This window comes from Sminthopsis crassicaudata, chromosome 3, assembly GCF_048593235.1.
Source record: "Sminthopsis crassicaudata isolate SCR6 chromosome 3, ASM4859323v1, whole genome shotgun sequence".
In the NCBI taxonomy this organism is placed as follows: Eukaryota; Metazoa; Chordata; class Mammalia; order Dasyuromorphia; family Dasyuridae; genus Sminthopsis; species Sminthopsis crassicaudata.
The window spans coordinates 255747284-255772894 of record NC_133619.1 but is presented as its reverse complement, the minus strand read 5'-3'; the positions used below and the strand labels follow the sequence as shown (position 1 = coordinate 255772894).

Sequence of the window (25611 nt, the reverse complement as noted above, 5' to 3'; positions counted from 1 at the left end):
GTTTTTTTTTTTTTTTTTTTTAACAGGGATGGGTATTATATATATGTTTAAAGTTTTTTTCTGTATATTGATATGATAATATTATTTCAGGTTTTAGTTTTGTTGTTAATATTGTTATGTTTATAATTTTTCTATATGTTTATAATTTTTTATTGAGATAGCTCTGTATTCCTGGTAGAAATAGGGCTTGGTTATTGTACTAATCTTTAGGCAATATTTCCATAATCTACTTGTTAAATTAAAAAATATGTATCAATATTCTTTAAGAATAATTGTTTTACAGTTTTCTGTTTTGTCGGTCTTTAATATTGGCATCAAGATCATAACTGTCTCATAGTAGAAATTTGCAATTTTTCAACAACTTGTATTGAAATTAATTATCCCTTAAACATATAATTCACTTGAAAAATCTATTTGATCTGCTATTTTTCTTTTAGAAGTTTATTTGTAACATATTCAATTTCTTTTTTTTTTTAAACTGAGGTTTTGTTATATAACTATGTACAGTTTTAAAAATATGGGAATTTCATAGTTTTATAAATATTCATCCATTTCATTTGGACTTTCTGTTTTGTTGTCAATTTAATGCAATAATTCTATCAATCACTTATTTTTTAATTGAACTTTTTACATTTTCAGCTACTATTAATATGTTTTTCTTGTCTTTTTAAAAAAATTTTGTTGGTCTGTCTATTTTAACATCTTTTAAAGCTCTGGTTTTATTTATTCATTAAACAGAAAATTTTCATAAAAGTGTGATACTCTATTTCCATTCAATAATCTCCAGAAATCTGTTGTATCTATTTCCCCCTAAAATTCTATTAAGTTTTTTCAATTTGGGGGATTTATTTTTTGATTAGGTATATCTAGGTTTAAAGGCACAAATCATTATCTCTCGTTTATAGTTTTACAATCTACTTCTCCCTGCAATTTATCCTTTTTGTGTGTATAAAATGTGTGTCTGTGTTTGTGTCTTTGTAGATTTGTGTTTAGTTGGCATGTCATTTTGGTTCATGTGTGCTTGGTATTGATATTAATTCACTGTATACAATAGTTTTCAGCAAATATTTACTAAGTTCATATATTTTAAATAAATCTGTGCTAACTATTGCCTTATCTGACATGATTATTGCATTTTTGAATGCCTATAGAGCATTTATTTCTTTAGGCCCTTATTTAAACTCTGTATCAATCTTTTGGTTTCAAGTATAGTTTTTGTAAATGTTGGAATCTGTTTTCTGATCCAGGTGGATATAGTCTTCCATTTATGAGTGAGTTCATTCCATGACATTCAATCATTATTGTTAATGATTTCTTCCCCCTCATCTTTATAATTTTCTTTCTTTTTTATTCCTGTCCCCTCTTTATAAAGAAGAAAAGGGTTATAAATTAGAATTTATTTTCTCAAGATTTACTAATCTTTCTTATCATTCCTCTGATTTTCTTCTTTTCTTTACTATTTCCCTGTTGAAAGGACTGTGTGGAATGTGTGGGGTGTGGGGTGTGTGTGTGTGTATGTGAGTTTGTGCGTGTATTCTTCCCTCCTTTAAGCTGTTCAGATAGGAATGAAGTTCATATCCCCTGTTCCTTCTACTCCTTCTTCTTTGTTTTCCATTATTTCTGTTAGTCTATTATTGTTTCTATTATTTCTACTATTATGTTTCTAATATTTTTGTTTTACTTAAATGCCCCAATTATATGAATTTCCCCCCATCCTTTTCCCTTTTGTTTCCCAAAATAAATTCTTAATGGTGATTTCTTTCGATCCTTTTTTTCCCCTACAATTATTAAATCATACCAAAAGCATTCTCAGCATCTCTGTCTTAATTACACTTTGTGATAACACATTTTTATGTTCGTCTTGATTTCTGTTTTTGTTTTACAAAGTTTTAATGCAGTGTTGGTCTTTTTATTGGGAATACTTTGAACCCCTCCATTTTATTAAAGATTCATCTCTCCTCTTCCCCCCACCTTTGAAGGAATATGCTCTGTTTTCCTGGTTATGTTATGCTTGCTTATAAGCCTAAATCCTTTGTCTATTGAAACATCATATTTCAAGTTCTTTATTGGTTTGATAATATTTCATTTCGCATATTATCCTGACTGCTGATATTCAGCATTGGAATTCTTGTTTAGATGCTTGCTTTAGATATTTTTTATTTGATCTGAAAGTTTGGATCTGGGCTGTAATATTATTGGGAGTTTTCATTTTGAGGATTCCTTTCAGTGACCTTTCAGGTTTTTCTATTTATATTTCATGCTTTAGTTCTGAGGGATCTAGGCAGGTTTTAAAAAATATTTATTGAAATATATCTGCAGCTTTTTCACTCTGAATCTGCAGAACTTTTTAGCTTGCTGTTAGAGGTTGAGTCAAATAACAGTCCTCTAGGAATCCAATAACTAGGCAAATTGTTGTTTAGACCAAAATCCAGGTCAGATTAATTCATAGAATTAATTAATTAATTTAATGACAATATTACCTTATGAGAATTAAAATCAGAAAAGCAGTTATACTTTGTTATGGATAAGACCACTCTGGGGGCTCTAAAGGCTGTCAGGTCTTTAGCCTGAGCTATTCCTGAGATTTTAGAATATCATATCTCTCAATAATACAAAACTTCTCTTTGGTCCATTCTAATTTTTAGTGAATTTATCACAGTGATAAAGTTTTCAATCTCTTATATTATCATGTGTCTTCCATTTTTCTTCTAATATTCTCATTTGAATTTTAAAATATTAAAAAAGAATTATAGTTAACTTGTGCCTATGCATTGTTTTTCTTTTTTTTCCCTCTTCCCCACTTTCTTTTGTATTGAAATAAATGTTTTGGGATTATTTTCTTCTGGGATTGTGTCTTGGATGATTTTGTTACTGTAAAAGCTCTTTATTATAGAATTTTTTTCTGTTTGTTCATGTAGCTTATTTCCTGACTTTGAACTGATGCTAATTATATGGTCTGAAAACTTCTGGAAAGAATGTTGAGTTGAGCTTGTATTCTCTTTATTCCACCTGTTGCAGTTTTGGATTATGAATATTGTTATTAATTTAATTAATTCTATGAATTAATCTGACCTGAATTTGAATCTAAATAACAAAGCTCTCAATTTGTTTCTAGTTGTTGGATTCCTAGTAGGCTGCTATTTAGCTCAAACTCAGATTTACAGTGAGAAAACTGCAGTATGGGACTAGGTTTTCTGTTTTGGCTAATTTTTCAGATTTTATAATGGACAGAGGGTTGGAAGTGAAACCCATTTTATTATTGAAAGAGTTCATTGCTTATGCCTAGCTTAATGCCCATATTAGAGACCAGTATCATTCTTCATTATAGAATACCACCTATAGACACATCCTCTCATTAGTTCATCTTGAATTCATTACATGGAGTTGGATGGAGAGTGATATAGCTTTAATTTGGCAAAATTGAATTTGCACAAGCTTGAGTTCTGGAACCTCTGCTTGTCTTGGTTCATAGCGCCATTACTCTGTGCTAAAATGCATCTCCTGAAATCTTCTGCCATTTTTAATAAAATACACAATGGAAGATTTTGATTTTTTAAATCACATTTATTTGAATGTAATTTCTTAACTTAAGCAGATACTTGCACATATCAGATATAATAAATTTGTGTTTAGTTTAGTTAATATGGCCTACCCCTATCTTAAAAGAGCAATATAAAATTATTATTTCATTTTAAGCAACTCAATAAATAATTATTTGTGTTCTCTTTCACATTCATTTTTCCTAATAGTGAAAACTGATTTGTGCTGAATCACCCATACTGACTTAACTTTGCCTTCCTATGAGTGGTTTTTGCTCTTCACTATTATTCACCCAGAGAATCTGACTACGGAAAAGGAAGTAAAATATTTTCTGATTACAGAAGAGAATTATTTATTTTAAAATATTAACAAATTTCAGTGGAAAATTATATCCTGAAATCATTGCAAAATAGCTAATTTAACTAACAGAGAAAAAAATCACATAAAACTACATAGAATTAAAAAAAAATAAGTGTTTTTTATATTCCTCTCCTTACCAACTTCTTAAGATTTCATGTATTTATGTCCTGCTTTTAAGATCTCTTAGTATATATGATTTTTGTTATAAAAAAGTAATAGGAAAATTTTCTACTAGAAGCTCTTAATTCTTTTGAAAAGAAATTAGCAGAGGCTTAGCATTTAATTGTTACTAAATTTATAGAGGTACATAAATAAGTTCCTATTCTCTAGAAATAAATTTACATATTTCCAACAATCCTTGTAATCTTTTATTGTGTCTACAAAGACATATAGAGTTGAAGGCAAGAATAGAAAATAGTAGATTAGGGAAAAAGTGTTATAATCATTTTAGTTGTCCAACAAGAAAATCAATAGGTTCTGTTTTGTGAAATCAAGTGCAACAGAGTTAAAATTTCTTGTTTAGGATTTAGGATTTTAAAAACTTGGCCATCAATTATTTGGTAAAAATCTACCAAATAAATGATACTATCAGAATTATGTTGCTAAAAGATTAAAATATTTTTGTCTTATAATTTAAAACAAGCTATACAAAAGAGTCTCACTTAGAATAGCACGTAACATATTGGGATGAGTGGAGTGAAGGGGAAGAGATATCAGAGAGAATTAAGAAGGTTGATAAATAAAATAGAAAAACTTTAACATTTAAATAGCTCTAACTTCAAAAATGAACAAATATAACTAATTTAGAGCTGCTTGAAAACGACTTTGTTATTTACCAACTTACTGTGGGATATGGATGTGAGCAGAACACAGTGTACTTTCGGATGATTCCATTTAACTTGAAAGGGGGAAGCCAGGATACAAAAACAGTAGAGGCTGAGGCTGCTGCTGCTTTGACCCCAGCAGGAGGACCTGGAACTGAATAGCATAATAATCAGTCATAAAAAATGGAACATATGCAATATCATTTAAAACACTAAACGATTAGGTCCCAATCTACTTTTAAACTTTATATCCTACTATTGAGCAACACAAACTACTGATTCTCAGGCTATTCACAGACTTGATAAAGTGCCTTGCATTTATTCATCTCTGAACTTGGCTTCTGATAGCCTATGTGACCTGAATTCTTTTTCCCTTATTATTTTCTCTTCAAATCCAAATCTGAGACATTTTTCAAGAATCAGATCAAAGTACATAAAACTAAGTCAATTACAAGCTCAGAGAATTTCTAGAGTTCTTTTTTTAGTTTTAGGTGATATTGGTTCTGATATGCAGAATAGATGAATCAATAGCATATCGACCTATTCACATTTTCTTGTGCTCATAACTTAAATTATGCATAGGTAACTATTTTCTCTTTTAAAGATTGCATAATCATTTTTCATTTGTATGTTACTAGAGAAAGTCTAGAATCCATTTATGTTTTTCCTACGCTGTTTGGTCTTCCTGTCCTCTCTATGTAATTATACAATGCAGACTTACAAAACAAAATCTTTGCAAGGTTGCTTATTAAATTTGTAGATGATATTAAGCTTAAAAGGATAGTCAACAAGTATGATAGAATCTGCGACTAAAAAGAATTCCATAAGCTTACAAAGCCAAAAAAACCCATGAAATTTAAATAGGAATAAAAATGCATTGATTTCCACTCAGGTTTTAAAAAATATAATATTTAAGATGTGATAGACAGTTTCATATTTAACTATTAAAAAAGACCATGGTACTTGTATATACAACAATACCGATAAAATTTGTTATTACATATTTACTTGTGATAATTAAAAGAAGGAAATAAAATATGATCCCCATGATTAAGGAATAATTGAATAAACTAAGGCATATAAACATAATGAAACACTGCTGTACCATAAAGAGTGATGAATATAAAGATTTCATAGTACATGGGAAGATGTGAAAGAAGTCTAACATTGTATAAAGCAAAGAAAAAAATACAGACAATGTCTATAACAATTTAAAGAAAGATGATATCACTAGCTTCTTTTCCTGTTGTTAGTGTGTACTTTTTGCACCCCTTTTGCTACTTCTGATTAACACCAATTGTGCTGCCACTGGGGCAACTGGATGGCATAGTGGTTAGAGTGTGGAGCCTGGAGTCAGTAAGATTTGAATTAAAATCCAGCCTTTTAAACATACTAGCTGTGTGACTCTGGACAAGTCACTTCTCCTTATTTGCTCATTTTCTCAATTGTAAAATGAACTGGAGAAAGAAATGGCAAACTATTATAGCATTTTTGCCCCAAAACCCCCCAACAACAACAACAACAACAACAACAACCCAACAAAAACCAAACAAATCCAAACAATCAGATAGGACTGAGACCAATCAATAATATTCTTTTTGAATTGTTAGTTAAAAATCCTAAACATTTTTAAACAAGTACTATCTTTCAGAGATTCCCACCTACAGATATACAAGCTCACAGTTATGTTCATACATTGTTGTGACACTATACTATTAATTCTTGAGTCCTAATATTTCTAATAAAGGTCCTAATATAGTAGATCATAACATCAGAGAATCATAGATTTAGAACTAAAAATTTCAAGGAAATTTTATTTAAAATAGCTTAGAGATTTATATCACCATAGAAAATAAGCCCCAATTAACAAATTTGCAAATTGTTTCTCTATTATATTAACAGTGTTCATACACTATCATTTATATAGTACATAAGATGTATTGATGTGCCTTTCATTTGTAGATGTTATAGAAAATATAAGTGACATAGAGTATCAACACTTCAAACTTCTTTCTCCCCCTGTGAATTGGTTTCTAGAAATCTTAGAGAATCAGTACTATCCTCATTCCACCTCCTTTCCTCCCATGCCTCCCCATTTTCAGAAAGCCACCCAATTCTATGTATATATTAATGCCAACAATATTCAGGTCATTCTCATTTTACTCATTAGAACTATAATCACTGTTAATTACTATTAACATAGAAATATGATATTGATATTTCCTAAAAATAAGAAATTTATTGAAATTGGTATTTGTAGAAAAGTTTGATGGTAATTGCCAAGCTAATAGGTGAATATCAAAATAATACAGTACTTATTCAAGAAGGGCATGAAAAAAGCTTTTCTTTCTTTTCAGTTTTTTTTATTCTTCCATAAAATAAAACTCTTTGTTAATCTATTTTTAAAAATAATAATTTATACAGCTTTTAAATAATAAAATCTTCTAAATTTAGTTTTAAAAATGTATGCAGTGATATTTCATTATGGTCAACAATATATTTTTCTTATTAAAGTGAGAATGATCCAGGTCTCTTAAACAACAAATTTAACTTCTCGGTGTCCAAAATTTCAGTCTTTCAGCCTCTGTTGATCATCACCTTTTGTTGAATTCTCAGTCTGTTGCTCCCTCTGTCCCTTTTTCATTTCATCCCCTTTCTGTATAATACCAGTCTTGGCACTACTTATATCTTTGGTGCTTCTTGGCAGTCTTGTTTTGTCAAAAATCAAGCTTCTATTTTTGGTTTCATTCACAACAGATAGTCAGCAATATGAGAGTTTGACTTCCAAAATCAGAATCACCTGCCAGGACAGCAAGGATCTTCAGTCTGACTACAGTGTTTTATTGTTGTTTACTCTCAGTAGTGAAAGTGACCAAGAATAAAACAAAACAAAACCAAACCAAACCAATTAGGGGATCAAGCTCTATACTCCTATTCAGAGATCTTATAACACTGCCCAATGTCTATAAATATTGTTTCCCATTAAAGAAGTTTCCTGGAATCTTTCAGCTATGATAGACGTGAAATTCCATTGCACAAGTACTGTCTGTAGTGAGTGTCATTTTTTCATTGTTCAGTTTGTGACATGTCTGTCACATTTCTCCTTTCCTCTGGGAGAAAAAAATATCCATTACACATTGCTTAGAGACTTCTGAGAAGTTTATAAGACTTTGGTTTCCCTTATTTCTGAACTTCAGTCACAGTAATTTAACATATATATATGTATATATATATATAAAATATTATATATATATATAAATGTGTTTGTATGTATATATATATATGTGTGTGTGTTGCATATATATATTTGTGTTATGTATACATACATATATATATATGTGTATATATATATGTGTGTATATATATATATATATGTATATATATATATATATATATAAATGTGTGTGTGTGTATGAAGGGGTTTAGGAAGTGGATATAAATGTCATATTACTCTCTCACTGAGCACAGGTCTTGCTGTGAGGACAATAACACTTATTGGTTTCAAATGATTGTTATTTTTGTGATTTTCTAGTAAGTCAGATTATCTTTAAGATGGTTGTCTGGCTGGAACTAAGGAGTTATAGGACACTTTTATTGTACTGTTGGTGGTCCCTTTTTACTTTTCTTCTAGAATACTGTGCCATGTTAATTGAACAAGTTAGGTGAAAGAATTAGCAGTTGATGTTGGTTTTTAATAGAAAAATGTTTTAGATGGTCATGAGTTTGGGCTTTTCCCTGAAAGCAAATGTTCTCAGTTTAAGAAATGGTAACCATCTGGGGAATTATTAGATTTCATTAAAAAAAAAACATGCTAGAAACAGATCTGAAAGTCTACTTCTTGTGTAAAATCAGGAAGAATTTTGGCTTCCTAGACAGTTATTCCATAATTTAGCTTTCTGTACAGGAAAAGGAGATTTTATAGGTAGGGAAAGCTTTGGAAGTTTCTTAATATGTGATCCCAAATTCAAGAGAATAGAAATCAAACTTTTCAAAGAAAAAAAAGGAATTTTTGAGGACTAATGCCTTTTGGGGAAAGGAAAATATCATCCATGCAACTTCCATAGCTAGATAGATGAGTGATGAATGAAACCTGTGACTTGGGGAAGCAAGGGACCTGGACCTAGACAATCCCTGCTATTACATTGAATATTTGGATATGCATATCCATGAAGAGGTCTGTTCCAAGAGAGTGTTTGAATCAATTACATTTTTCTTATATTTGCTCATGTGTCCTTATGAGCTTTCTTGAGTGAGTTATGTATTTTCTTTTTGTATTTAATCCTATGACATGTTTATAATTTTTGTGCAGAAAAATCAAAGCTGTCCTATATTGTGTGAATTTGCTACTTTGAATACTTTATACCTTATGTAGAAGATGCAAACTCTTTTCACCAAACACAAATGCTAGAAAGAAATTATATAAAATTTAAATTTACTGTCTGTTGTGAACCAGGAAAAAGTGGAGGATAAAAAACTGAAGACAATAGTGGCTAGAATGTTCTTTGTGTATAGCACAATTTTCTGTGTTTTCTGTGGATCTTGAATCATGGGTGACACTGGCATTGGAATCATCAAGGATCAATTTTTAGTGGACTTGTTTTGGAAGACCTTATCAAATTCTTTGTGTAATTCTCTATTTCTTCATGCCATATAATAGACATGGCTATATATATTTTAATTATCTTCATGATATTTTTCCCCTTCTGAGGAATCATAAGTTCTCCAAAATGAAACTATCAAGTATTTCATGAAATGGTGCTTCTTGTAATTTTTGAGTGCATGTTGACCAAAGCCATAAACTTCTTTATTTGTCTCTTCAGGAGAATTTATGAAATATTCTTCAATTTATTTTCAATGTCCTTAACTCTTTAAAAAGAATGAAGTAAAATGAAGTCATGCCAAGAATACATTGGCTATGCTTGTACTTCGTTCTTACAGAGAAAATCAATTAGTATATATTTCTTAGGCAGGCCACAGTGAAGTGAATGAAGAAAGAAAACAGGTTGGACTGTCTTTGGGAAATCACATAATTCTTTTTAATAAATTGAAGCATCTTCTTGGAAATCTATCTTTTTTCTTTTTAAGCAACATGATTCTTTTGGTGACAGGCAGTGTTGCATATTGGAAGAGAGTTGGTCTTGAAACCAGGAAGAATTAGATTCAAGTCCTACTTAAGACATACTAGTTGGTGATCTTGGGCAAGGGATGTACCTTATACTCTAAGAATTTACTAAGACAATTTGCAGGGTAGGGCAAATTGTTTATTTCTATTGAGGGAGTTAATTTCCACAACCAAAACAACTATATCTAAAATTAATATAGTACTATAAGGTTTGTAATATGTTTTATGTATACCATCTCATTTGAATCTAAAAGAGCCCCTTGAGGTAGGTGATATTATCTTCATTTTATAGATGAAAGAGTAAGTGAAGTTATGTTCTTGTGCAAGGTGAGATTTGAATTCAGTTCTTTTTGACCTTTAATATCCACTGTGCCATTTAGCTGAATCAAACTGGTTTAAAAATCTTTTGGTTATATTATGTGACTGTAAATTATAGAATTCTATTGTCTCTAAAGAATTAAAATTAATAATTAGTTAGAGGGAAAGGATAGATGGTGTACAGTAGTATATAGTGGAATCTGCACAGGGCTTTTGTCTCTGAGATCCTGAGGGCACCATTCTGTAATGATAGAACACTGAAACTGGATTTTTGTGGAGACTTTGTTCTCCACAAATTATGATACAGAAAATTCACAAATAATGCATAAATAAGATCAAGTAGTATATTGAACTTTATCAATATTAACCACAGTACTGTCTCTGAAATTAGCAAAATTTATTTTACAAAGCAGCATTGAAACTAACCTTCAAATCTTTGAATTAACCTTTCCTCAATGAATTTATAACACAAAAAGTGATAAAGTAAAATAAGGTAATGGGGTAAATACTAGAGTTATAATATATTAAGTTTAATCATCAATTCTATAATATCTATAATATAATTCTACAATAATTCCCTATATTTCTGAGGCCAATGACATATTTGAAAAATTTTCATGACCAGCAACAATTCATCAACAAAGTTCTCTTATGTAATGAGTGAGATAGATCTTTTATGTTGTCTTTCTCATAAAGGTAATGGAATAACAGCAAGTGTGATAAAGTAGAATGTGTATTTGTCTCAGTGTCAAATAGATTTAATTCCTTTTATATGATCTACTAAAGATAATTCTCTGTGAGTTTAGCCTCACCATAACTGGTATTCAAATAATTAAAGTCATATTACTCAAGAAGTCCCTTCCCAAGAAGCATCCATTATAACTCTGTGATTCTCTAATGGGTCTAGGAAAATATTTTTACCAATACTTTTTTTTTGCATGCTAAAATCTAGAACAAAATATCTTCCCATATATATGTACATATCGCAGACAGCATATAAAAATTTAGGTCAAAATCACTAATTTATTTGATGAAGTGAAAAAATAATATCAGAGATGCATTTGATATTTTTTCCATTACAAAATCAGATATGTTATAAACATACATGTCCAAAATTGTCCCTAACGACCTATTTCTAGTTCAGAAGTAAAAACCTTTCCAATGTGACAGGACTTAGCTGTTATGGGCCAGAACTCTGAACTTGAAACAAGAATTCTAACAAGATGCCAATTCAGTGGAATTGATGAGACAATGGTTATGTAGTTTAGCATGGTGATTAATAGTTCTCTAAGTTCAGTATGATTGATTTAATCTTACAACAACCATTATTGATCACAAAATAGAAAATTTTGATTACATCAAATTAAAAAGCTTTTGCACAAACAAAACTAATGCAAACAAGATTAGAAGAGAAGTAACAAATTGGGAAAACAGTTTCACAGTTAAAGGTTCTGATAAAGGCCTCATCTCCAAAATATATAGAGAATTGACTTTAATTTATAAGAAATCAAGCCATTCTCCAATTGATAAAAATGCTCAAAGGATATGAACAGACAATTTTCAGATGATGAAATTAAAACTATTTCCACTCATATGAAAGTGTTCCAAATCACTATTGATCAGAGAAATGCAAATTAAGACAACTCTGAGATATCATTACACACCTGTCAGATTGACTAAGATGACAGGAACAAATAGTAATGAATGTTGGAGGGGATGTGGGAAAACTGGGACACTAATGCATTGTTGGTGGAGTTGTGAAAGAATCCAACCATTCTGGAGAGCAATCTGGAATTATGCCCCAAAAGTTATCAAAATGTGCATACCCTTTGACACAGTGCTACTACTGGGCTTATATTCCAAGGAAATACTAAAGAAGGGAAAAGGACCTGTATGTGGCAAAATGTTTGTGGCAGCCCTTTTTGTAGCAGCTAGAAACTGGAAAATGAATGGATGGCCATCAATTGGAGAATGGTTGGGTAAATTATGGTATATGAATGTTATGGAATATTATTGTTCTGTAAGAAATAACCAACAAGAGGAATAAAGAGAGGCTTGGAGAGACTTACATCAACTGATGCTGAGTGAAACGAGCAGAACTAGGAGATCATTATATACTTCAACAATGATACTGTATGAGGATGTATTCTGATGGAAGTGGGTATCTTCAACATAGAGAAGAGCTAATCCAATTCCAATTGATCAATGATGGACAGAATCAGCTACACCCAGAAAAGGAACACTGGGAAATGAGTGTAAACTGTGAGCATTTTTTTTGTTTTGTTTTTTGTTTTTCTTCCCAGATTATTTTTACCTTTCGAATACAATTCTTCCTTTGCAACAACAATAACAACAAAATTCGGTTCTGCACATATATATTGTACCTAGGATATACTATAAGATATTTAATATGTATGGGAATGCCTGCCATCTAGGGGAGGGGGTGGAGGGAAGGAGGGGAAAAATTCGGAACAGAAGGGAGTACAAGGGATAATGTAAAAAAAAAACCTATGCATAATGTCAAAAAAATGTTATAATTATAAAATTAATAAAAACAATCTTACAACAAATAATGGTTTCCTAGTGATATAATGATTGGTTTTGTACTCAGTGTAGAGCATATAAGCTGAGACAAACTCAGCCAAAGGAGGCAGAGACAAATTCATTCCATCATCCCACTTTGTGGTGGCTGGAGGCTGAAGCACAAATCCTTGGACTCAGACTCACTTCATCTCACACCACTGTGGTGGCCTATCCTCCTGCATTTTCTCCACTGAAACCAAGTCCCATCTGAAGGCTATGAGAAAGTTAGCTGAGCACCAGGCGAAGGAGACAATAAAGACTTTTGGACTTTGTTAAAGTTACCTGGCTAATCTTGTGATCATTACTCAACTGAAAAGAAGGCTGCCCCAAAGACCTCCAGAAAACCAAGGAGAACATTACACTTAGCTTATAAGAGGTTTATGTCTGATGATATGGATTTTAAGAAAGAAAAAATAACATTATACAATTATGTAAAATATAAAAGATATCAGATGTGATTTCTATATGTCCCACATATAGTGACATAATTAAAAAGCAAGATGAAGAGTTAAAGGTTTGATGAAAAGAGCTGTAGTTTTTTCATTTGCTGAATCTTCATAAATCATGTTAGAATAAAAATAATTATTTTTAAAAATACACATATGCTAAAAGGATTTACTTGCAACAAAGAAAGAAATAACGCAGCCTTTGGTCCTTGATAGTCATCTTTGGAGCTGCTCCTTTCATATTAGTACCTAACATAGTAACCAAAGGTATAGAAATAAACTCCTATAGAAGTATTACAACCTTTAAAAAAAGTTGTCAAACATTAGATAAAATTGTAAAAATAAAGTAGAGAAAAAGGTAAATAAAAATCATATTAAAACAGGAAGGTAATATTCCCTGTCATGTTTGAGAGCAAATATGAAGGTTTGTGGAGAGGCAAAATAAGGAATAATATGGTTAATGGAAGTGAAGTTGTTTTTATGTTGCCTTTTCTAGAGTAGGTCTCATATTTGCATTTCAGGAGCTCAGCAAGAGCCTCATCTTACATCTGACTTCTAAAACAAATACTGATTCATTTATAAATCTGCACATCATATTTAGATATCTAGCAGTTCAAAGTTCTCACCATCTTCTTTGGTGCGAGTGAATATCTGTTCGCTTCTGACCCCATCTCCAGCTCTGGTAAATGCCAACACCTGAATGCTGTAATTGGTGTATTTTTCTAGCCCATCTAACTCCAGGGAAGGCTGTGTAGTAGTAACATTTTTAATTTCTCCCAGCTCTGGGGAAGAAGAAAAACAAAACACAATCAGGCAGCTATTGTTATTGGCCATCACCATTTTTGCCCTTCTTTGTACTTATTGTCTAGTTGTGTAGAGAATATATCCACCTGTCACACATTTAAATTACATAGAAGGGGTAATGCACATTCATTAGATAATGATGAGTGTCATGTAGCAATTTGGAAAAGAGAATTCGCATACCAATTGCCTCAGAACATTTGGCAGAAAAATAGACATAAAAAATAGAGCATTGCACTCAAAATGGAGTGTTACAAACCAATTTCAATACTACAATAATCAATGCTTGGACCGTATCTCTGTTGTAATTGCCTAAAGAGAAAATAAATAGGTATGGATTCAAACGGAATTGGTATCGACACAATGCATTATGTTTTTCATTTTGAAAGAATTTTTATGCATGTATTTGTTATGTCATTGTTATTCCTCTAATATCTTTTCTTGCTAACCATACCAGAGATATATTTTTAAAAATACAGAGTGATAAACAGGAAAAATCAGCTTAACAGATTAATACTTCAACAGAGTGTGAAAATATGTTGAATGTACAACATTTTTGGAACTCCCACCTCTGCAAGAAGGGAAGAGGACATCTGCCTTGGAATCATGCTTGTTCTTTATAATTTTGCAGCATTGAATGTTGGTTTTTTTGTTTATGTTTTTTTTTTTTTTTTCCCATTTTCAGTTAGTGACATTATGTATTGTTTTCTTTGTTCTGCTTACTGTCTTCTTTCTCAGGTCATATAGATATTTCCATGCATCCTTGTATTCCTCTCATCCATTATTTATTTTTTGAAATATATAATATTTTATTTTCCCCCAATTACATGATAAAATTATACATATGTATGTGTGTATGAAAAATATATAATAAACAATAAAATCCATGTAATGCTGGAAAACTTTAAAATATATGAGTTAAATATAGCAATTCTAATAATAATAAATTCTATAATCAATCAGAAGAAATACTTTCAAATATAAAAGAAAAAAAGTTCCAATAACATATTCCATGCTCTCCCGAAACAAAATATTGTGTTCTGAAAAGCAAAGGAGCCCCAAACACAACTCAAAATGAACTATGCAATCCTATAAATATGGGCCTAATCATTAATTAAAAAGGTGAGTATTCAAATTTTTAAAAAAGGTTCTTGAAATAATCCTATAAGGCAAAACAAATTTGAGTAGATTATTTGTTTTGTAAACTTCATTTCACATCTCCTACAATTTACAATTGCAATGAAAAGACAGTGAAAACAAACAAATAGATCAAAGAAAGTACAATAAACAAAATAAGTAGCTCCAGGGAAAATAAAAATAAAACTGAAAAATTGTAAGAAAAAGACAATTATGGAATTAACAACAATAATACTAGCAGTAAGAATAGAAAAATAACAACAAAACACTCTTGAGAAGATGTCTTTTAAAGAAGGACACAAGGAGGCAATGGGGAAAGAAGCACTCAAAAACATTGTAACATTCACAGCAGAATATACAAGGGGATTAAAATATGTAACAATAAATTTCCATTTCAAGAAAGTATATAAAATAATAAAATACATTGTATTCAAAACTGCACATCTTTTCTTTGCTTCCTTTTATTTCTTCTGTATCCCTTTCCCATTAAATATTATACTTATTTTATTCCTGTTAATCTACACACCCTTCTTTACCTGGTCTTTTTCTATTCCTTCCCCCTCTTATTTCTTTATATATTTTTATTTTTGATATACCTACATATATATATATATATATGTATACATATATATATATATACACATATGCTATATATCTATATTTATGTTCATATCTACATCTTCCTCTTTAACCCATTCCTGATTTGACTAGAATTCCAAAATTATCAGTCCTCTCTCTGTCCCACCTATATAATTCCTCCATTGGTTCTTGCTATTGAACCTCATTCAGATAGCATAATTATTTTTTCTTTTACTTTTTTCTACATGGTTTTGCTTTTTAGAATCACTATGTAACTCTACCTCATTTTTTTACTATACAATTATTAATGATTATCTTAGAGATAGTTTACAATTTCATGAATAAAACATAAACAGTTTGTTCTTCTTGAATACCTTGACATTAGTCTTTGATGTTAAATTTTCTATTGAGTTTAGTTTTTTTTTCAACAAAATCTTGAAATGTGAGTTTATTGAATGTACATTTTTTTTCATTGAAAATGTACTTAATTTTGCTGAATATAATGTTTTCAGCCACAACCCCAGGTCTTTTGGTTGTCCATAGATATGTATTCTAGGACCCTGGTAGTCTTATGTGACTCTAATTATAGTTTCAGCATATTTAAATTATTACATTGAATTTGAATTTATTATTGAAATATTGTTGTTGCTTATAAAATTTCCTGTTTGATTTTGGGCTTTCAAAATTTTGTAATGATGTTTCTGTAGGTTTTCCTTTTAGAATCTCTTTTAGTAGTGATTGGTGGATTTTTCTTTCTATTTCTACTTTCCCTTTTTATTCTATAATATTAGGATGATTTTCTTTGATTATTTTTTGTATTATTATATACAAGTTCTTTTTTTGGGTCAAAGGTTTCTATAATCCAATTATTCTTAAGTTTTCTCCTTTTGATTTGTTCTCTAGAGCTATTGTTTTTCTTATAGAATGCCTCACATTTTCTTCAATTCTTTTTATTCTTTATAATTTGTTTTACTATTTCTTGGTCTCATAACTTCATTGGCTTCCCCTTGCACAATGTCCTATATTCTCTAAAAAAAAAAGAATAGAAGTGGCACAAGGAAAGATGGAAACAGTGGAAATAAAAGTGGGGAATCTTCCATTAGGGGTGAAAAATGTTCCAAGGAAGAGCACTTTAAAGGGGTAATGGAAAATTTCTAAAATGGATTTAATCCATAGGGATTTGGTACTTTTAGAGCTCAATATCTCTGATAGTATTATGTCTCTGTGGATAGCATCTTTCCTCAGAAGAAGGGGAGTCAGAGCTACCAGGAACAATGGGCACCCAAAGGAGTGAGGATGTATTGACCATATGACAATTCTAAAATAATTGTAGTTTTTCACTTTTACCAACAATGTACTAATACATGATCTTCCTATATCCTTTCTAACATTGACTATTCTAATATTTTGTCATCTTTTCCAATTTTATGTACATGAAATGAAACTTTAGAGTTGTTTTGATTTACCTTTCTCTTATTAGTAGTAATATGGAAATTCTTTCATCTCTCTTGTAATCATTTAAAATTCTTAAGAACTCTTTGTTCATATATCTGTATACATATTATATATACATATAATCTATAACAAATGTGCTTATATGGACATCTGTCTGTATTATGAATTATGAATATGCATTCTCTCTTAACACAAAACTATATCCTGATAGATTAGTCAAAGGATTTGCAAAAAATAATTTTGAAAATAATTTTAAACTATTAATCCCATTTGAAAGAATGCTTCAAATTAGTAATAAGAGAAATGCAAATGAAAAAAAACCATCACCTTATATCCTGCAAATTGACAAAGATGACCAAAGATGAAAGCTATCAGGTTTGAAGGGGCTGTAGCAATATAGAGACACAAGTGTAGTTATTCTTAAATTTTTTGATCTCAGGATATTTTATATTCTTCAAAATTGTTTTGACTCTGCCTTAAAGACCTTTTTTGTTGTTGGTTACATCTATCAATGAAGAAATTAGAATGTCTTAATGTTATTATGAAAATAGTTTCCAAATTGTGGACTTCACAGTCTCAAGGATGGTTAGCAGCCCTTGGAAACCTACTGCTTTGAGTGCATTATTATTACAACTATTTTGGAAAGTAGTTTAGAATTAAAAAATAAGCAGCTAAAATACCTATAACTTTTGATCTTGTGATTCAACTATTAGGATAATAACAAAAACAATAGCAACAACATTTTATATAGAACTTCAAGAATTGCAAAATGTTTTACAAATACCTTATTTATTCTCAAAAAACATCTTGGAAGGTAAATACAATTATTACGCTTATTTTCAGATAAGGAAACTGAAGCAGGCGGAAGTTGTAACTTGACCAGGAATTTTTATGAACTGATGCAAAAACAAGTAAGTTAACCAATAAGTAAAATTATAAAAATAAACCTGACTACAAGTAGACACTTCCTTACACTCCTTTGTAGAGGTGGGAGGGCCACGAGTGTGATACAATTCAGATCTTTTTAGATTTTTTCAATATATTGAGGGTTTTTGATGATTTTTCTGTTTATTTAAAATATTAAAATAATATTGTATGATTCCTTGGGTGGGGTAGAGAAGGGAAATTTTTGGTAATATAAAAAAGATAACAATAAAATTTAAAAAAAACTAAGAGAAAATACAAACTATTATTAAAAGACAGACATGCAAGAGATGTCAAATTAGAAATTAAATATTTTCAGTACAAAAATAATGGGAATAATGAAGCCTTTGATGACATAATTCTTTAAAATAGAATATTAACAGTTTCATATAGGAAATACTTAAATGTTTTTTGACTGATGTTTAACCTGACTTGGTCTACAGATTATGTGGATTCTTTTTGTAATGTCTTCAGTACTCTTGTCACATTCTCTTACCTCCATCCAAGAGATTAGCCCAATATATCACTCTGAATCCTTGGAGAATTCCATTCAAGGCTTCTTTGGCAAGTGTTGACCAGGTTATGGATATGGTTTCTGGTGATGTAGCTATGGCTTGGACATTCTCTGGAGGGTAACTGGGCACTGAAATAAAAAATGAAAAAAAGGAATAAGTTGTAGTCTAAAGATAAAGATGAAAAGGTTGTCATTATTTCTCAGCACAAACACACATTCTTACACCTCTATAAAATGGTTTTTATATTGTTATCATAACAATTTCTGCTTGATTGGTTTTTATCTCTATACTTCTTACCTACTTTATTTTTCAGAAGGGCATTCTTTTTCTTATTAGTTGAAGTGAATTTAAGACTAATTCAAGACCTTAATTTCTGCATTATTGTATTCTGTATTGTTGTAATTTAATATGTATGACACTTGTCTTCTGCAGCATATAGTCACCATATTTTATCATAGTATACAACTCTTGCCCATATAGCCCTTAACCCTCCCAGCCAATTAACTTCATCCTCATATTTTCATATGCATTGTTGCTTTCTTTGCCTTCAGTTTATATTTGTGTTTTTGTCGGAAAGAGGGCAGGGAGCAATTAGCTGGGCAATTATACACACTTCAAAGATCTAGAATTATTTTCCCCCTGCCATTAGAAGTAATTATGTTATTTCCCCTAACATATTTTATTCTTGACATTATATTTTTTCAGGAAATATAGCAACATTATTTATTAAATGTGTATGTTAATAAAATAAGCTTTTAATAAAAACCTAACCTACATTAAGCATGCTCTATAAATTAGTGAAAGTAAGAGATAAAGAAATTTTAATATACTTATTAATTGTAACTCCTTTTCCACAAATACAATTTCTGATCATTGAAGATATAACTAGTCATTTTACTCCTCAAAATTATGCATACATAGCTCATTTAATACAGAAGTAATTGGAGGTTTAAAGTAACTAGATATTTTCTCATTTTAATATCAAATACCCATTTACTGATATTATTAACCTATGCATATCTTTTTGTTCCATCAATATTGACACAGCATGACAGAATGCATAGAGAATTATTGGCTGTCAAGTCAGGATTCAATTCCAGCTTATGACACATACTGATTCTGTGACATTGGACAAGTCATTCAAATTCTAAGGCAACATTCTAAGACTATACATTTCAAAAAAAGGGGCCACTCTTCAGTAGTAGAAAAAATTTCCTCATCAGGTATCATTCCTAAAATTGTGTCTGCAAAGTCTAACACTAACTATGTATTTCTAAATACTCCTACTAAATTTAAAGGGCTTACAGCAGAGTTTGGTATCTTATGTTCAAATTCTATTTTACTATTTATGTTTTGATGTTCTATCAGCTGAATTGATATTCCTGAACACCAGAGGGAGATGCATCTTGTGTGGTACAGTCTATGAAGTTTTAGTAAGATGAAATAACATTATTTTATAAAATAGTTACCAAAAATCCTCTTTTAAAATGGACACAGAGTATTCTTATATTTGTAAAGCAGATTATCTTGTTATATCCTTGCTAACGACTTTCAGACACAGAAAGAGACACAGAACTTCACATGAGAAGATGCAAATCTAATATTTAAAATGAAATAGAGCAACTCAAAGAAAGAAAAAAAATTGTCTTTATAAACAAGTACTATCAGAGTTGTGACCAAACCACAATGTAACTCTATGATGAAATAAAACATCTACTCATTTACACACTCCTTTGTCAATAATATGAGTCTATTTTTCCTCCAGAGAAGTCAACATAAACCCAGTAGGCATAAGCACAAGAGGAAAACTAGACTGGTAATTAAATATAACAGTAAGATGAGACAAAAAATACCTGTTGCTCTTTAGAGAAGAAAAACAATTAACTTCATTACTGGCTTGCAATAGCTATCAACTAGAAGCACATACCATCCTCTAGGGTAGTGGTAATGATTTCCTGAGAAGAAGGTCCTGTTCCAGCCTGGTTGCATGCCTGTACCACAAGGCCATACTGAGTGAATTTATTTAGGTTGTCAAGAGTATAAATTTCACTGTCTCCAGTGGTATCAATGCTGATAATGTTGAACTGGAAGTTGCCTCCTGTGCTATATTCCCGGTAACCTATCTGGTAGCCTCGAATAATGCCATTTTGCAAGTGTTTCTTTGGAGCCTAAATAGGAAAGAAAAGATAATACTCAAAATAGCTAGAGATGAAATCAACACCTATCCAGAGCTTCCAGTCTTAAAAAGGAATAAAGGTGAAGTTGTAGCCACCTTCTACAATAATCTTCAGTGATAACCAGATTGCTACCTAACTTCTATGTACAGTGTTAAATAAACAGGAATGCTAATTTTCTAGGACATCATTAGCACCAAGTTAAAAAGATGATACTCTAACAGTATCTAGAATACTCTCTTAAACCTGTAGAAGGGATTAGGGGGAAAGAGTGATATCTCTCAAGTTTCTGAAGGGGTGTTATATAGAATGAGAGTTAGCATTTATATAGAATGAGAGTTAACAATGCCTATTGTACAGTCAGGAAGACCCAGGTTTAAGTTCTGATACACAGATATGCTCTTTCTCATCCCAGTTAAATCCATTAGATTTAGTGCTCAGGCAAGTGAGAGTTTTGGTACATTCGTGGAAGGACTTTTTTATTGTTATTCTTAAACCAGAGGTTTAGGATACACTAATCCCATATGTCTCAAACATTTAGAACTGATTTGGAGCTTTTCTTCTTCTCATAAAAGAACACTACAAGGAATAATGGGTGACAGTTGCAGAGAGACCAATTTTTGTTCAATGTAATGAAAAAATTTCTTAAAATTTAAAGTAGTCCAAAAGTGTAATGAATTGTTTCAGAACATAGAAACATAGAAAGATTCTCTCTCACCAGAAGTCTTCAGGTAGAAACTGGATGTCCATTGGTCAAGGAGGTTTTAGAGGTTAGTCCTATGTTTTTGAAGGTTAGACTAGTTGAACTTTTGGACTTTTCCAACAACTGAGATAATATAAGATATTGTTACACTACATAAATTAATTCCCCCCCCCCTCATTGAAGAACTTTCATGCAATAGTTTATATTCACAATGCCTATAATAAAAAAAAAACTATTAAGCAAACTGATAGAAAATATTACTTAAAATAAAAGTATTTTAGCACTACTAAGTAGAAAAACAATAGCTACACTAAAAGAAAGTATTTGTCTATTCAATCAACAGACATGTACTGTATTACAAACTATGTCTTTAAGAACCATCAAAGAAAAATATTATTTTTAAATTGAAGTTATAAAATTAACTCCTAAAACAATATAAGTTTAAAAATAGTAATATCTATGTGGCCTGAGATTGTCAGAGAAGATATAATGAGATTTGAGTCAGCCAAAGAGAATGAGTAGGATTTAAATAATCATAGGAGAGGAGGAAGGAAATTCAGACAATATGGAGAAAATATTGAGATGGAGAAAGTAATAGAATTATCTCCTATTATACCTATCCTTCAAAAAGATAGTGAATGCAATTATCTAAAATTTTATTTGGTTAGAAGAAAAAACACAATACTCCAAAACTAAGAAGTTTTTTTTTGACTTATAAGGCCAAAGTTTTACACAAGTGAAATAGATAGGTGGCACAGTGGATTGAGTGCCAGGTCTGGTAAAGTATCTTTTCTCCTTTTTATTAGGTGAAAATATAGCCTCAGTACTCCTGACTTTCAAGAAGAGTGAAGATGTGATTCTTGTTGCTTATTTGTGTTAAAATGAACAAAAAAGTGAGGCCTTTCATAAATTTTTCTTATAATCCCTACATTTTCAGTTGTGCTACTGCTTTATTACAAATTTTGCTCTTGGATATTTAAAAGGCAACTACCTATTTTAAATTAGTCATGCTTTCACTGTCAGTTGTAATGTCTGGGCTAGCTCTCTAGAGGTCCTCCAAATAGGCCTGGTTTCAGCAGAATAATCACCACAAGAATAGTCAGAAATAAAGTCCAAAATGTTTATTATCTCCTTCACAGTCTGTCTCCACCTGGGGCCGGGCTAGTTTTCTGAGAGACCTTCAGATGGGCCTTGGTCTTAGTAGATTAGTGAAGGAGACAGCACAGCTACCATGAAGGTCTTTGTCTTTGAGTCTGAGCTCCAGCCTCCAGCCTCCAACCTCCAGTCCTCTGTCTTCTCTGTCTATCTCCTAGTCTGTCTTCTCTCCCAGATCTCTTAGCTCTTATATACTCTAAGTACATCTTCATAGGTGTCAATCTTGTAGAATAGATATCAACTTGTAGAACTATACCAAGTACTAAGAACATGTAAACTAGAGAATCATTATCTCAATTCCACTGAGTTAACACCTTGTTATAAGATTACTTGTTTCAAGTACACTTGGCCCTCTACAATCAGTGAATAAAAATAATATATATTTTCATATCATGAGCATTTAGACAGATACTGTTTAATATAGTCCAACCAATATGATACAGAATAGTGTATAATTCACTTCAACATTAATTAAGCAATGAATTATACTGTTGGTCCTGGGGAATCTAAAAATGCATTTAACAAAGTTGTTGAGTTATAATAAGAGTGGGGCAATTGGAGCTTTGTCCAGTGTACCAAATTCAAAGAGTTATGAACTTAGAATATATTAATAATACTTAAGTCTTTTAGGAAAACTATATCTCTTATTTCTTATTAGCTACGTAACAAACGATACTCCAGATGTCAAGGCAAGGAGGAATAGAACAAAACCAGGAGATTTAGAGTAATCCAGTTTGTAATGAAGAGAATGCATGAAGAGAATTGCATGAAAAGAAGTGATTCAAAATAAGACTGAGCAATTGGTTGTAGATAAATTGCAGAGGGTTTTAAATGATCAGATATACATATTTATACTTTTTTTGATAAATGAGTAAAGCAATCATACTAGCATATTAGAAAGATTATTCTGGCAACAGTATTCAGAATGAACTAGTTGCAAGAGGAGGGGATTATATATTTTAGATGAAATGAGTGCCATGATCAAAGTGACTTAGATGGGGTAAAGACAAGCTGAAAGCATATTGCAGGATAGAAAATATTGGAATAGACGGCTAAGCGAGTGTGTAGAAGGAGAAAATGAAGTATCAAAGTGATTCTAAGCTTTTAAGTCTGAGAGAATGAGCAGAATCACTAACAAAAATAGAAAAATTGTGTATGGGGAGGAGGTGAGAAATTACTTTGTTATCTCATATAAGACTCAAAAGTTTCCTGTTATTTTTCATACTAGATTAATTACTAAAAAAAATTTGAACAAAGTTAGATTTTTTTGAGAGTAGTAATAACTGGAAACTCTTTAATGTACATTTCAAGAACACAAAATGCACCTGCACTTTGAAATGAATAAATCATGGAATTTGGATTTCAAAATAATCTTATAAATTAGAATTAACATACTGTTTCCTATAACAGAATACAAATAAATAATGACATTTTTAGCCCTTGTTTCATGTGCTTTAAAAAAACCTCTGCTTTGAATTGCACATTATTCATGTTTCAAAAATTATTAAAATCTTTAAGGGTTTTTTTTGGGGGGGAGAGAAAGTATTTGCATTTGACAGGTAGAATTATGGTATATAAAATGTTTTATATAATAAAAAGGTAGCTAACAAATTTCACACAGGTTAATTTCATGTATTTGTTTTTCCAGAAACTGAAATAGAAAGTCTAGGCACTATTAACATGCTAATTATAATATTAATCTGTCAAAAATTAAAAAAATAAAGACATAATAATCAATTTCCAGAAAACTAGAGAATTAACCAGCTGTTTATAATAGCTTACTCTCTGAATAGATCAGTGAGTGAAATAGGTTCTATTCCCTGCCTTAGCAGTTAATTAATATAAGTTTTTATCTTCAAGTTTGCTTCTTATTAGAGAAGAAAATATACTGAATATATATGGGAGACAGTATGGCACAGAGAAATGAGCAGAAAGAATACTGGATTTGGAATTTGGCAACCTGGGCTTAAATACATAATTTTGTATGTGTTGCTGAGGAACTCCATGGGCCTCAACTTTTAAGGCCATTTCAATTCCAAATATGCCTTCTTATAAATATGTATGTATAATATGTATATTAATATATGTATGAACAAATCAGTATTTACATCTATATCAGTTTTGGTGAGAATTTTACAACTGCATGAAAATAGGTAGTTCAGGAACCTTAAAGTAGATCACTTTGAAATTATGTTATACATTTATATTGCTGAAAAGAAAGAAAAAAAAACAAATGAAAGTATATCACTGATTATCTTTGATAAGCATTTAAAATCTTTTGACCCAGGGAATTTCCCATAAATCTGAATATATTTATTAATCCATCCCAAAATTATAACAGCAAAGGGCTCCTACCTTATATCCTACTATTGAAATGATCAATGTTGATTCCATTTTTTTCTTGTTTGTTTTTTTTTTTTATTTCAGTGCTATAATTGTTTTATGACATGGTTCTTTATATCTGAACTTACTTCATAGATTCAGCTGGTTTGAAATGGATTAATTTTACTAACTCAGTTCTCTTTGTAAATATTGATTAAGGTTTAGTAATTTTAAACCACCATGCTTTCCACCACAATCTTGCAGGTAAACGTAAATAATGAATTCTTCTTGACCACAGGAAAGAAGAAAGAAGTTGTTGCTAGCCTCCATCATCAAATTTTCATTCAATCATGTACTCTGTGCCTCAGTTATGGCACAATGTCATATATACTGTTCTGTTCTTTGTTCTGTACTCCCTAAAACCTATGTAAGAAAATTTATATATACATACACACACACACACACACACACACACACACACATATATATATATATATATATATATATATATATATATAAACTGCAAAAATTAAAGGAGAGAGACCTTAAGAATCAGGACTTAAAGATAACTAGTAAAATATTATGAAATATCCATATCACATTAAAAAGTCTATCAGAAAAGGAAATAAGGGATGGAGGGGGACTTCTGGATT

At 30.8% G+C, this 25611-nt stretch overlaps 1 protein-coding gene and 1 long non-coding RNA gene across 8 annotated transcripts in view; one reads left to right on the top strand and one right to left on the bottom strand.

Moving 5' to 3' along the window:
• The window catches only part of DSCAM (DS cell adhesion molecule), a 750733-nt gene that overhangs the window by 107446 nt on the left and 617676 nt on the right, over positions 1-25611 (bottom strand). For 4 of the 6 annotated variants that reach the window (XM_074300489.1, XM_074300491.1, XM_074300490.1 and 1 more), the window contains 4 exons: positions 20532-20772; positions 18586-18732; positions 13820-13975; positions 4745-4878 (listed from right to left, as the gene is read on the bottom strand). In XM_074300489.1, coding sequence (XP_074156590.1) covers positions 4745-4878; positions 13820-13975; positions 18586-18732; positions 20532-20772 — 678 coding nt within the window. Of the gene's footprint in view, positions 1-4744; positions 4879-13819; positions 13976-18585; positions 18733-20531; positions 20773-25611 lie in introns of those variants that run through there. The other 2 variants (XM_074300493.1, XM_074300496.1) reach the window with 1 other exon arrangement.
• The window catches only part of LOC141561203 (uncharacterized), a 76157-nt gene that overhangs the window by 33749 nt on the left and 16797 nt on the right, over positions 1-25611 (top strand). For both annotated transcript variants that reach the window (XR_012487986.1, XR_012487987.1), the window contains exon 2: positions 18009-18076. This is a non-coding gene — a long non-coding RNA (uncharacterized LOC141561203). The remainder of the gene's footprint in view (positions 1-18008; positions 18077-25611) is intronic.